The sequence below is a fragment of the Oryzias latipes genome, chromosome 18 (assembly GCF_053564925.1).
Source record: "Oryzias latipes strain Hd-rR chromosome 18, Olatipes_Hd-rR_3.1".
NCBI lineage: Eukaryota > Metazoa > Chordata > Actinopteri > Beloniformes > Adrianichthyidae > Oryzias > Oryzias latipes.
This window is the reverse complement of record NC_136254.1, coordinates 277,521-290,328: the sequence shown is the minus strand read 5'-3', so window position 1 is coordinate 290,328 and position 12,808 is coordinate 277,521. Positions and strand designations below refer to the sequence as shown.

Below are 12,808 nucleotides of genomic sequence, written 5' to 3'. Positions count from 1 at the left end.
AGTCCACAGGGCTCTGCAGCCTCACAACAGCTCTTATGATGTGTTTTTATTGGAAAGGACGTTTATGTAATGATGGTTCAGCTTCAAATGAGCTACATGTTGAAATTTTTTCAAGCTCTTAAATTCATGTTAAGGCTTTTTCCATTTGACAATCAATGTTAAAATGCTTCAGTGAATCAACACAAAGGAGCATAATCTGCATTTGGCAGCCCTGGTCCACTGTGTGAGGATAGTCAAGCTCAGCAAAAGCCCCGTTTGCTGATCCGGTTTCTCCAAACGAGCCCAAAGGTTCTCTTTTTTTCTTGTGTTCCAGGTTTTGTCCTACCACGCCTCTGCCACAGAGGAGGAATCGCAGGAACTCCAGGTAACCGCGGTAAATTGACTTTATTCCTTCTATTTGTCAGTAAGAAAGGATTCATTTCACCAAATATGTGCGCTCTCACAGAGACAGCAGGAAGACGTCCTGCAGGACTTCCATGTCTGCAGTAAATCTGCTGTGGTCTCTACTGTAGAGCCTTTGGGTCATGTCACGGCTGAATGTTTTTGTCATTTTTACTACAGTCAAAACATATTACAAAGTTACATCCTGGTGTGTTTTTGTTGGACAAAACAAAGAGCTGTGATTGACCATCCAGTGTGACCTGAAGAGGGAGTGCTATGTCTCACTAGATCTTATTATCCCCTTGATTTGCACTCTTTATTTGGGTAAAAATGTTTTTTCTATGTTTCATTTGCTGTAATGGACAAAGCCGTAGAGATACTGTCGGTGTTTTCAAAAACATTTAAGTTCCTCAATGCAACGTTATGGATGACACTCCTTACCTCTAAATTGATCAGCTTAAACCTGCCTTCAGAGACCTTTATTGTTGGAACTTGTGTGTTTTCAGGTTGCTACAGTTCCATCTGCACAGTCACTGCGTCTTCTGGACTTCAGCTTCAGCGACTTTGACCTGTCGGACACTGAAACTACGTTGGCCACGATTCGCATGTTCACTGACCTCAACCTGGTCCAGAATTTCCAGATGAAGTACACGGTAAGAGCTCTCATGCTTTGATGGAGAACAGAAATGGTTCATGACCTGTTGGTTACACAGAGCAGGGAAACTTTAGCTGGATCTGATTGGTCGATTGGGACCAATCAGCCTAAGTAATTAATTCAAGCTAAAAATAGAAATGACTTAACATGGAGTTTAGTGGGTGACTTCCTCCTAAATGATGTGTATAACTATACTTGATAATGATCATGGTTGTTTCTAAAGAGGAGAAGAAGAATGTGGAAGTACGCAACTGCACTGACAAAGAAATATACAGAGGACAACAAACTATTTTTAAATTAAGCTTCTATTCATCTAAACCAGGGGTGGGTGGGCAAACTACGGCCCGCGGGCTAGATCCGGCCCACTGAACAATATCAGAGACCCATGTTTTTGATTTTTATCTGGGCACAAGATCAAGACCCGCATGGAACATGACATTTTCTTCCCCCCCCCCGCAGTCTGAGCTCCAACCTGAAAGCCTCTAAAATCTGTCAAACAGAACAGAAGACAGTCTTTTCTTTCTACGTCGCAGTTCATCTTTCCCGGTTTAGCTCATTCTTTTAGAGCGATTATGCTGCTTTTTCTAAACAGCTCACCCTGTTCTGTGTCCTGATTGGCTGGAGACCCTGTCAATCAATCTCCTCCGTGTCTCCTGTACAGAAACGCGGAGCTCTTCAGATCAGAAATCTGTGAACGATCTTTGTTTTCATTCTGAGATCCTGGACCTAATTTCTAAGAAGGTTTGAGAATTTAAACAAGAGATAAATGTGTGAAAATGTTCATGTCTGTGTGAGAAAAGTGAATTTATGCAGTGAAGAGTTTTACTGCCATAAACGTCTGGAATCATTCTCCATGGATTTCACCGATCACCGTTATTTTTGGAACATAACTCCTGCAATAAACGAGGAACTCTATACTGGTAAAAAAGTAACGCAGATATATGATTAGCTGCAGCAGAAGACACAGAAATTTGCTTTTTCATTATTACTGGATGAAAAACAGACGTGGAGGACACAGCTGCTCAGTTTTAGTGTAAACTGTGAGACGTGAGGAGCTGCAGCCTCAAAGTCTCAGCGGGAAAAAGACGGGATAGGATCCACTATTTATTGTTTTTTCTTTTTAGTGTATCTGATTTGATTTATTTATTTAAGTGTCATGCACTAATGTGCCCAGTCCACACGGGCTTATATGACACTGAAAGACAAAATACACAATACATAAAGATACATCCCCATCACCAAAAATACAATAACCCCCTAATCAGAGTCTAACAGAATTCAAAGTGTCCATTCTTATTGTCCATGCCTTTGACACAAAATTTGCCAAACAAAAGATTTCATTTTCAAAAAGCCAACGTAAAATTTTGTCTTCAGATAAAACAAATCAGGACATTTCTTTTCTATGACCTCATACATACAAAGTCTCTGTTTTTCATACAAAGGACAATAAAACAAAAAATGAAATTCATCCTCCACCACTTGCAGTTCACAGACCTCACAGAGTCTTTCCTCCTCAGGAACGCCTTTAAAGCGCCCTACTTCCACCTGTAGGGGGCGCACTCCTGCTCTCAGTTGAGCACATAAGGATCTTTGTCCTCTTTTTAAGTTATATATAACATATGGCTCAGCAGAAAATGTGTCCTTAATTTGCAAATAAGTTTGTAATTTTGGTTTTTGAAGCAGTTTCATTTTCCATTCTTTTTCATAATAACCAACTAAAGTTTCCTTAATATTATCTATCTTACATTTCAAACAATTAAAAAATAATGATTGTAGGTTCACAGAGGACAGAATGTTAAATACATCTTTACACCAGGGATAAATATGAGCTCTATCCCAAACTGTTACGGGAAGCAATGGGAAGTACCCAGGCGCAGAGAGGAGAGGAGGCAGGAGGATGCAGGGATTAGGGTTTAATAACATAAACTAAAGACAAAAACAAAACCACTGCATACGGCAGGCTAGAATCTCGAAACACTACGAAAGCACTCAGCTCGAAAAACCGGGGAAGAATACAATATGGACCAGCACAGGAGGAAGGGAAAGACAGCACTTAAATACATACAAGGCAACAAGACACAGGTGGAAACACTCAGGACTGATGGGGCAAGGAAAAACTCAAAACAACAACAAAACAGGAAATACTACAAAATAAAACAGGAAACCCAGGAACAAAACACAAAGGAACTGAACCCGTTACATAACCCCCCCCTCAAGGAACCGCACCGAGGTTCCTCCAAGAGTCCAGGAGGAGGGGGCCCGAAAGGCCAATCCAAGGGCCAACAGCAGTCTGGCGAAGCGGGTCCGGAGGACGGCCCGGAGACCGCCCTGTCCGGCGAAACGGATCCGGAGGGCGGCCGGGAGGTAGCGCCAACCAGCATCGACAGTCTAACCAGCAAACGGCTGGCGGCTCGGGATCCGCGGCGGGCAGCTCGGGTTCAGGGTCCGCGGTGGGCAGCTCGGGTTCAGGGTCCGCTGCAAGCGGCTCGGGGTCCGCGGCAGGCGGCAGCGGCTCGGGGTCCGCGGCAGCGGCTCGGGGTCCGCGGCAGCGGCTCGGGGTCCGCGGCAGGCGGCAGCGGCTCGGGGTCCGCGGAAGGCGGCAGCGGCTCGGGGTCCGCGGCAGGCGGCTCGGGTTCGGGGTCCGCGGCAGGCGGCTCAGTCTCAGAGTCTGGAACTGGTGGCTCGGGCTCGGGATCCGCGGCAGGAACGGAAGGGGTGGCGTCCGGCAACCTCCTCGGAACCGGAACCGGTCGTGGACGGTCCGACACCCTCCTCGGAGCAGGAACTGAAGGAGTTGCGTCCAGCAACCTCCTCGGAGCCGGAACGGGTCGAGGTGCGTCCAGCAACCTCCTCGGAGCCGGAACGGGTCGAGGTGCGTCCGGGACCCTCCTAGGAGCAGGAACGGGCGGGGTCGCGTCCAGCAACGTCCTTGGAGCAGGAACAGGTCGTGGATCGTCCGGGACCCTCCTAGGAGCAGGAACAGGCGGGGTCGCGTCCAGCAACCTCCTTGGAGCAGGAACAGGTCGTGGAGCGTCCGGGACCCTCCTAGGAGCAGGAACGGGCGGGGTCGCGTCCAGCAACCTCCTCGGAGCCGGAACGGGTCGTGGGGGGTCGGACACCCTCCTCGGAGCTGGAATCGGACGGGGTGCCTCCAGGTTCACCTCCGAAACCAGGGCGGGACGTCGTGAAGGGCGACAGCGATGACGACGTCGGCGGCGTCCCCCCCCTCACTGCCAGATGACTCCCGTCAAAGTTGGAGGCAGGGAGCTGGGGGCAGTTCAAGGCCCACTGGGCCTCAACCCCCTCCTCCTCCAGATAAAGGTCCTCCCACAGCCACAGGTCCTGGTCCAGAGGGTCCAGGAAGGCCTGTGGCTGGAGAATGTCCCACTCCATCCAGGAGTCAGGGGAGGGCTTACGGTGAGGGCGGCAGCTACGACGACGACGACCCCCTCTTGAGGATAGGCGACTCCCCCTGAAGTCCGAGGGCATCTGGGAACACTCAGGGGTCCACCAAAACCAGGTCCTCTCTGCTGGGTACAGGTTTGGCTGGTCCATAATGTTACGGGGAGCAATGGGAAGTACCCAGGCGCAGAGAGGAGAGGAGGCAGGAGGATGCAGGGAATGGGGTTTAATAACATAAACTAAAGACAAAAACAAAACCACTGCATACGGCAGGCTAGAACCTCGAAACACTACGAAAGCACTCAGCTCGAAAAACCGGGGAAGAATACAATATGGACCAGCACAGGAGGAAGGGAAAGACGGGACTTAAATACATACAAGGCAACAAGACACAGGTGGAAACACTCAGGACTGATGGGGCAAGGTAAAACTCGAAACAACAAAACAGGAAATACTACAAAATAAAACAGGAAACCCAGGAACAAAACACAAAGGAACTGAACCCGTTACACAAACAAATATTTTACGTGCAAGTCTCTCTGCAGGTAAAGTCACCAGCCGGTTCAACAATCTGAGAACTTCTGCTCTTTGTTTGATCACACACGTTTGATCAGTACGTATTTTTCTCCTGACTTAGTTATTTGATCATTTTTTATTTCATAAATATTATTTCTTTTGTTAAAAGAATCATGAATTATTAAAACTCTATTATAGGGCTTTACAATAAAAGAAAGATAAAAAAAAAAAGTTTTGGGCCCCCGCTCTCGCATCCATGTGGTGTTGGAAGATTTGTTGTTTTTCTTTCTTCATCATTCAAACACCACATAAACGCAGCATTTCTCTAAGTTTGCTGCAATTGGCTCTAAATTGAGAACAATAGTTTTAACAAAAAAACTCTAAAATGCTCTGTTTTAAAATATAATTTTCAATCCAAATGTTTTCATCCAGATTCCACGTTATTTCTCTCTCACTCAGGGCATCTGCTCCTGGTCCGGCCCTTCTATCCAATTTTAGAACCCTATGTGGCCTGCCAATCAAAATAGTTGCCCCCCCCCCCTGATCTTAACCAAACATATGGTTGGCAGATAATCCTTATTGCTTTAAAGCATTTCTTCTAACTACATTGAAAAACATTTAAAGTCAGGACTGCTGCTATTTTTACTAGAAGAATCTAAAACTGAGTTCATATAATAAAATAATCTTTGTTTATTTAAAGGATTTTTTTTTCTGAAAAAAACCCACTAAAAAGTAAACATGTTTGGGGACTTCCGGAATGCCGGCATAGAGGAGACACGCTCAGTCTGAGGCTCCCGCACTCGGTTCACTAAAAACTCCACAAACTCGAAAAAAACAACAGAAAAGAAGATATGAGTGGAGGAAACACGCTGCGGAAAAGCCAAAGAAAAAAAAAGAAGTGAACGAGCTGACCGAACCAGAAAATATCGAGCACGAGATGGAAGAAGCGGCCAGCGAAGCTAACTCGGACAATGAAAACCAGCGAAGCCCCAGCGACACAAAGCTAATGCTAGACGGGCTAGCAAAAATTAGCGCTCAGATCCATGACTTGGACACAGAGCTGCGAGGGACAAAGAACGAACTGAAACAGGAAATATCTTCCCTCAGGCAAGATATGGACCGACAGTTCAAGGAGCACCACAACTCGCTGGAAATTCAAAAAGCAGACCTAGCCGAAGCCCAGACTCGCATCGCAACTTTGGAGGAGAGCAACATGGAGGCGAACGGTGAGCTAAAAACAATGCAAAAACAGATGCAACTTCTGCGGGACAAGGTTACGGAATCTGAAGCCAGAGCCCGGAGAAATAACATCAGAATCTTCGGGCTACCAGAAGAAGTTGAAGGGGGCCCAGTTATAACTTATCTAAACGACTTGTTTAAAAAAGAGCTTCTCATTCCGACGGACTTTGATCTTCAGATGCAGCGCGCACACAGAACCCCCCCGATGAAACCCAAAGCAGGCCAGCGCCCGAGGCATGTCGTGGTCAATTTCTTAAGTTTTGCAACGAAAGACACGATCCTGAAGAAAGCATGGCAAAAGAAAATAAAAGTGAAAGATCAGCTCATCCAGTTTGACCACGACTACCCAGCAGAAATTGTACAACAAAGGCGCTCATACTCGGACATTAAAAAAGTTCTGAAGGAGCGGGGAATCCGTTTTCAAACCCCATACACAAAGCTGAGGATTCATTGGAAGGAAGGCGTACAAAGCTACAACAGCGCGATGGAAGCGGCAGAAGACATTAAGAAGAGAGGGATTAATGTCAACACTCCAAGCAGCGAAAGCAGCAGGGGACCGGACCGGACCCAAGCAGCAGAGGGATGGCAGCGCGTCGGAGGGACAGCGCGGCGTGCACAAGAGAGGCTCCAGGAATACCAGAGGAAATAACCACAGGAAATCCGTAAATGGAGTCGAATTAAACAAAAAAGGCCGAGACGGAGCTCACAGACTGAGGAGGAAGGAACGTTGGACAAAGCTAGACTTATGTCTAGAGGCAGGCCCCCATCTGGAATGAGGACATCCTGCCCACCCACCAACGGGGACGAGAGAGGAGAGATGGATCATCTTTTCTCCATGTGGAAGTCACAATTTACGTTTGTGTTCAGGTTTTACAGCTTTTTACAATTTTTGTTTACATGGTCACGGTCTAGGTGCATAAATATGATTGTTATAAGACAAAATGTGTAGTTTGAGCATTGCCTCATTAAATGTGAATGGGTTAACCACACCCAAAAAGAGGGGGATAATTCTGCAAAAATTAAAAAAAGAAAATATACAATTAGCTCTATTGCAAGAAACCCATTTAAATGATCAAGAACACGAGAAACTTAAAAAACTAGGATTCAGAAATACATATTACAGTTCATATAAACAAAGCCGCAAACGAGGAGTCGCTATTCTGATATCAAACAGAACTCAATTTGAGACTGACAAAGTCATAAAGGGGAAGGACGGGCAGTACATCATTGTTAAAGGACGAATGGGAGATGCAGTTTTGACAATAGTCAATGTATATGCCCCACCTGAAAGTGATAAACAGTTTTTTAAATCCCTGTTTAACGTTATTGCTGAAGAGGCCGAGGGTATATTAATCTGCGGAGGAGACTTCAATGTAGCCTTAAACTTTAAATTAGACACAACTAGTAAACATAAACATAAAAAGACTATTGCCAAATTTGTTAAATTATCCATGGAAGAACTGGGATTGCTGGATGTGTGGAGAAGCTTAAACCCCCGTAAGAAAGCTTACACACATTACTCCGCAAGTCACAAAGTACATTCACGAATAGACTATTTCTTTGTTTTTAAATCAGATATTAATAGAGTGGAAGAATGTAAAATTGAGGGTGCAGATGTGTCCGACCATAATATCCAGCACATGAAAATAAATACATCAAATAGGAAGAAACAAACAACATGGAGACTGAACGTTGGGATTTTGAATAATGAAACAATTATAAAGGACATAAAAACCGACATAAAACAATATATGGATGACAATGACAATGGAGCGGTAGACCCTACAGTGCTATGGGATGCTCTTAAAGCAGTAATTAGAGAAAAACTAATAGCGAAAACAGCATGGTTGCGGAAAAAGAGAATTCAAAAATATGAAGAATACTCGGTAAAATTAAAAGAACTCGAACAGCAGCTTATAAATAAAAATACAACAGAAATATACCAACAAATACAAAATATTAAAAAACAAATCAACCACATATTAGAGGACGAAATAGAAAAAAAGATGATTTATTTCAAACAAAGCTATCAGGAAGTAGGGCCTAAATCAACAAAATTACTAGCCAAAAGAATTAAAAAACAACAAACTCTGAATACAATCTATGAAATCCTTGATCCCGAAACCAATAAAGTAACAAATAATCCAGAGGAAATTGAGAGAATATTCACTAATTACTATAAAAAGCTATATTCACAACCTCCTTTAGCCTGTGAACAAGATAAAAGAAGCTTTCTGGAAAATATAGATCTGCCATTTATCGGATTAAGTCAAAATAAACTACTTACAGCTGAAATCACTACAGAGGAAATATTAAAAACCATAAGCTCTTTGAAAAACAATAAATCACCAGGCAGCGACGGGTTTCCAGCTGAATGGTATAAAATATTTAAAGATGAGCTGACTCCAATATTACACAAATCGGTAACGCTTTCTTTTACAGTACAGTACTTACAGTGTACTTAAGTGGTATTTACATGGTACTTATAGTGTAACTACTGGGTACTTACATGGTACTTTTTATGGAATTTACTGGGTACTTACAGTGTGTTTACATGGTACTTTCTATGGGACTTTACTGGGTACTTACATGGTACTTTTTGTGTCTACTATGTACTTACATGGTACTTACTGCATATTTATATGGTACTATTTGGTTCATACCTATGTGGTACATACTGGGTATTTATAATATTCTTACTGGGTATTTACATGTTGTGCAAAGGTGTCTTTTATGGTACTTACCACATGTAAGAACAAGGTAAGTACAAATAAAGTACCTTGACCTTTAGGTCTGCACTCGCTGCATGTTTCATGGTATTTACCATGAATTTACCACAGAAACTACCCCTTAAGTACACTGAAACTGTAACTGTAAAAGAAAGTCAGCCCTATTTCCACTCTATTACATGGTACTTTCAGTAGTAAATGCTGGGTATGTACACGTATTACCTTCCTGTGCAGTGTACATACACACTTGTTCTTCTGACCTCACAAAATGAGACAATGCTAACTTGTTGATAAGGGTAAAGTAACTACATTGTAAAAAAATATACTGGCCTGATTACTTCTTGTAACATGAGGCAAGTTTAAAGAGAAACAAGACAGCAGTGAAAACAACAATCTTTAATATGATACGTGTCTGCAGCATACAATATGTCATCACAATGAAATAGGTTTTAAGTACAAAACAGTACAAAGGAGAATTCTAAAGAACACATTATTGGCCTGAGGGTCGTGCTTTTTGTCCATCAAAATTCTTTCAGCAGAGTTTGGTAACGGTGCAGGACTTCTTCAGGGTTTGTAACTGCAAGAAAATTCACAATATGAGCTCAAGTGAACATAAAAAGCATAACGACTTTGATGAAGTACAAAATATATTTTACTTATTTAATCATTTCTGTAATGAGTTTGATAAATCTCTATGAATTTTTTTATCGCTTTGACTGTAATGCTTGAAATTAATCAAGTATCCTCATTTAAAAACATGATAATAAATTATTCAAAACTTAACTTTTTTTAAATATTGTTCTAAAAATGAACTTGTTTTAATATATATTATATAATGTCAGGAAAATATGTAAAACAACAAGGCAAAATATTTACTTTTAATACTAAAAACACCCCAAGTGTGTGTTTTTGTTAAGTAGGTCGGTGCAAGTAAAGTTGCAAATTCCCAGCGCACTTGAATGCAGCACAACTACCCCCAAAGTGAACGTGCATTAATCCGGAGAGCCTCGAGGCGCGCGCAACAGTTTGAATTTCTCTTCATCTGGCAGGTAAGCCAGTGTTTTTGTTTTTTTTTAAATATTGGATAAATTACATGTAAATATTTAAACTGATCAAACTTTATAAAGAAGCTAACTTCGTGATTTCAAGCCCCTATCTCTGTGTTTGAAACGTGACGTATAGCATGTCTACCTTACTGCAATTTCAGTTATTTCATGTATACATTTTCAAAGTTTGTAATGAAAATCTACAAACATTGTTGTTACTTACCAGGAGAGGGGCACCTGTAAAACAAGCACGTAGCCTAAATGATAAAGTCTGTTGTTCTGTGCTCGTTTGACTGAGCGCACGTCTTTCTGGGAAAATAAAAAAAGGCGATTATTTAAAATAATGATGACGTACTTCCGTCTTTTTACCGCTTTAGATCAGCTATGAAGAAGACATTCCAGACGAATCTGTGAAGCCACAGGAGAGTAAGCTAAAGTAAGTTAAATCCACCAAGTGGACATATTTACATTAATGAAGAGTTTAACTGCCTTCTCCCCATTTTCTTTTCTTTCGCCGTTTTTATTTTATTTTATTTTATTTATTTATTTTCAAATATGATAGAGACAACAATACCACCCAACAGTGAATGTAACTGTTTGAAAATTAAAACATATTTTTGTGAATAACTGTGTTGAATTTGAAATTGCCTATTTATTTCTTTTTTCCTTTTCTTTTACACTGCAATGTTTTTCATGCTAATGCAAATTGTAGGTGCGAATAATATTTATAAAGAAGAAATACACACAGCAATTGCGAATTAAAACATTGCTTTTGTCATTCTTTGTCTAAACAAATTAGATTTTTTTATGGCAATTTTGATTTTTTTTCTTTGATTTCTTTTTTGTTGTTCTTGTTTATGTAACTAAAATATAAAGTTGTGAATAATTTATTGTCATGTTCATAAATGAGGATAATTGATTAATTTCAAGCATTACAGTCAAAGCGATAAAGAATTCATAGAGATTTATCAAACTCATTACAGAAATGATTAAATAAGTAAAATATATTTTGTACTTCATCAAAGTCGTTATGCTTTTTATGTTCACTTGAGCTCATATTGTGAATTTTCTTGCAGTTACAAACCCTGAAGAAGTCCTGCACCGTTACCAAACTCTGCTGAAAGAATTTTGATGGACAAAAAGCACGACCCTCAGGCCAATAATGTGTTTTTTGGAATGCTCCTTTGTACTGTTTTGTACTTAAAACCTATTTCATTGTGATGACACTTTGTATGCTGCAGACACGTATCATATTAAAGATTGTTGTTTTCACTGCTGTATGGTTTCTCTTTAAACTCGCCTCATGTTACAAGAAGTACTCAGGCCAGTATATTTTTTTTACAATGTAGTTACTTTACCCTTACCAACAAGTTAGCATTGTCACATTTGGAGAGGTCAGAAGACCAAGTGTGTTCATGTACACTGCACAGGAAGGTAATACGTGTACATACCCAGCATTTACTACTGAAAGTACCATGTAGTTGAGTGGAAATAGGGCTGACTTTCTTTTACAGTTACAGTTTCATTGTACTTAAGGGGTAAGTACCAAGTAATATTCAATTGAACATATCCGGTATTTAGTAATGAAAGTACCATGTAATAGAGTGGAAATAGGGCTGACTTTCTTTTACAGTTACAGTTTCAGTGTACTTAAGGGGTAGTTTCTGTGGTAAATTCATGGTAAATACTATGAAACATGCGAGTGCAGACCTAAAGGTCAAGGTACTTTATTTGTACTTACCTTGTTCTTACATGTGGTAAGTACCATAAAAGACACCTTTGCACAACATGTAAATACCCAGTAGGAATATTATAAATACCCAGTATGTACCACATAGGTATGAACCAAATAGTACCATATAAATAAACAGTAAGTACAGAGTATACACAAAAAGTACCATGTAAGTACCCAGTAAAGTCCCATAGAAAGTACCATGTAAACACACTGTAAGTACCCAGTAAATTCCATAAAAAGTACCATGTAAGTATCCAGTAGTTACACTATAAGTACCATGTAAATACCACTTAAGTACACTGTAAGTACTGTACTGTAAAAGAAAGCGTTACCCACAAATCTTTGAATTGGACCCTACAAAATAATAAAATGCCTATTTCCTGGTCCGAAGCAATTATTTCAGTTCTGTTGAAACCAGGGAAAAACAAACAGTCGTGCGCCAATTATAGGCCTATTTCAGTACTAAATATAGATTACAAAATCTACACGTCTATAATCTGTAACAGGATAAACACATTTTTACCTGACATTATTGATGAGGACCAGACGGGATTCATAAAAAGTCGCCAGACACACGACAACATTAGAAGAACCTTACACTTAACTGAAAGAGCCCAAAGAGAACATATAAGTACAGTTCTCTTAAGTATTGACGCGGAAAAAGCTTTTGACTGCGTTAATTGGGAATTTTTATTCTTAGTCTTAGAAAAAATGGGATTTAATAACAAATCGGTTGAAATTATAAAAACAATATATTCACAACCAACGGCTAAAATTAAAATAAACAGGAATTTAACAGGAACATTTAAATTGGAAAGATCCACTAGGCAGGGTTGTGGACTCTCCCCGACTCTGTTTGCTCTTTTTATTGAGCCTCTGGCACAGGCAATCCGAGAAAAACCTGAAATTAAAGGAGTTTCAATGAATGGCGTTGAACATAAAATAGGATTGTTTGCTGATGACTTAATAGCGTACCTCGAAAAACCAGAATCATCAATTCCACAGTTTATGAAACTGTTGGGAACATTTGAAAATTTATCGGGATATAAAATTAATATTTCAAAAACTCAGACTCTAACATTCAACTATGTTCCCTCTGAATACA

General features: G+C 40.9%; 2 protein-coding genes and 1 long non-coding RNA gene across 9 annotated transcripts in view; 2 read left to right on the top strand and 1 right to left on the bottom strand.

Moving 5' to 3' along the window:
* LOC144987262 (uncharacterized) overlaps window positions 1-12,808 on the bottom strand; it is a 211,522-nt gene that overhangs the window by 34,759 nt on the left and 163,955 nt on the right. The window lies entirely within an intron of this gene.
* pde5ab (phosphodiesterase 5A, cGMP-specific, b) overlaps window positions 1-12,808 on the top strand; it is a 172,615-nt gene that overhangs the window by 136,244 nt on the left and 23,563 nt on the right. For 4 of the 7 annotated variants that reach the window (XM_023965935.2, XM_023965934.2, XM_078936479.1 and 1 more), the window contains exons 12-13: window positions 314-373; window positions 888-1,034. In XM_023965935.2, coding sequence (XP_023821703.1) covers window positions 314-373; window positions 888-1,034 — 207 coding nt within the window. The remainder of the gene's footprint in view (window positions 1-313; window positions 374-887; window positions 1,035-12,808) is intronic. The other 3 variants (XM_078936480.1, XM_078936478.1, XM_023965933.2) reach the window with 1 other exon arrangement.
* Window positions 10,353-11,244, top strand: LOC144987263 (uncharacterized). The gene is made up of 2 exons (XR_013651139.1): window positions 10,353-10,404; window positions 11,045-11,244. It is a non-coding gene; the product is annotated as an uncharacterized LOC144987263 (long non-coding RNA).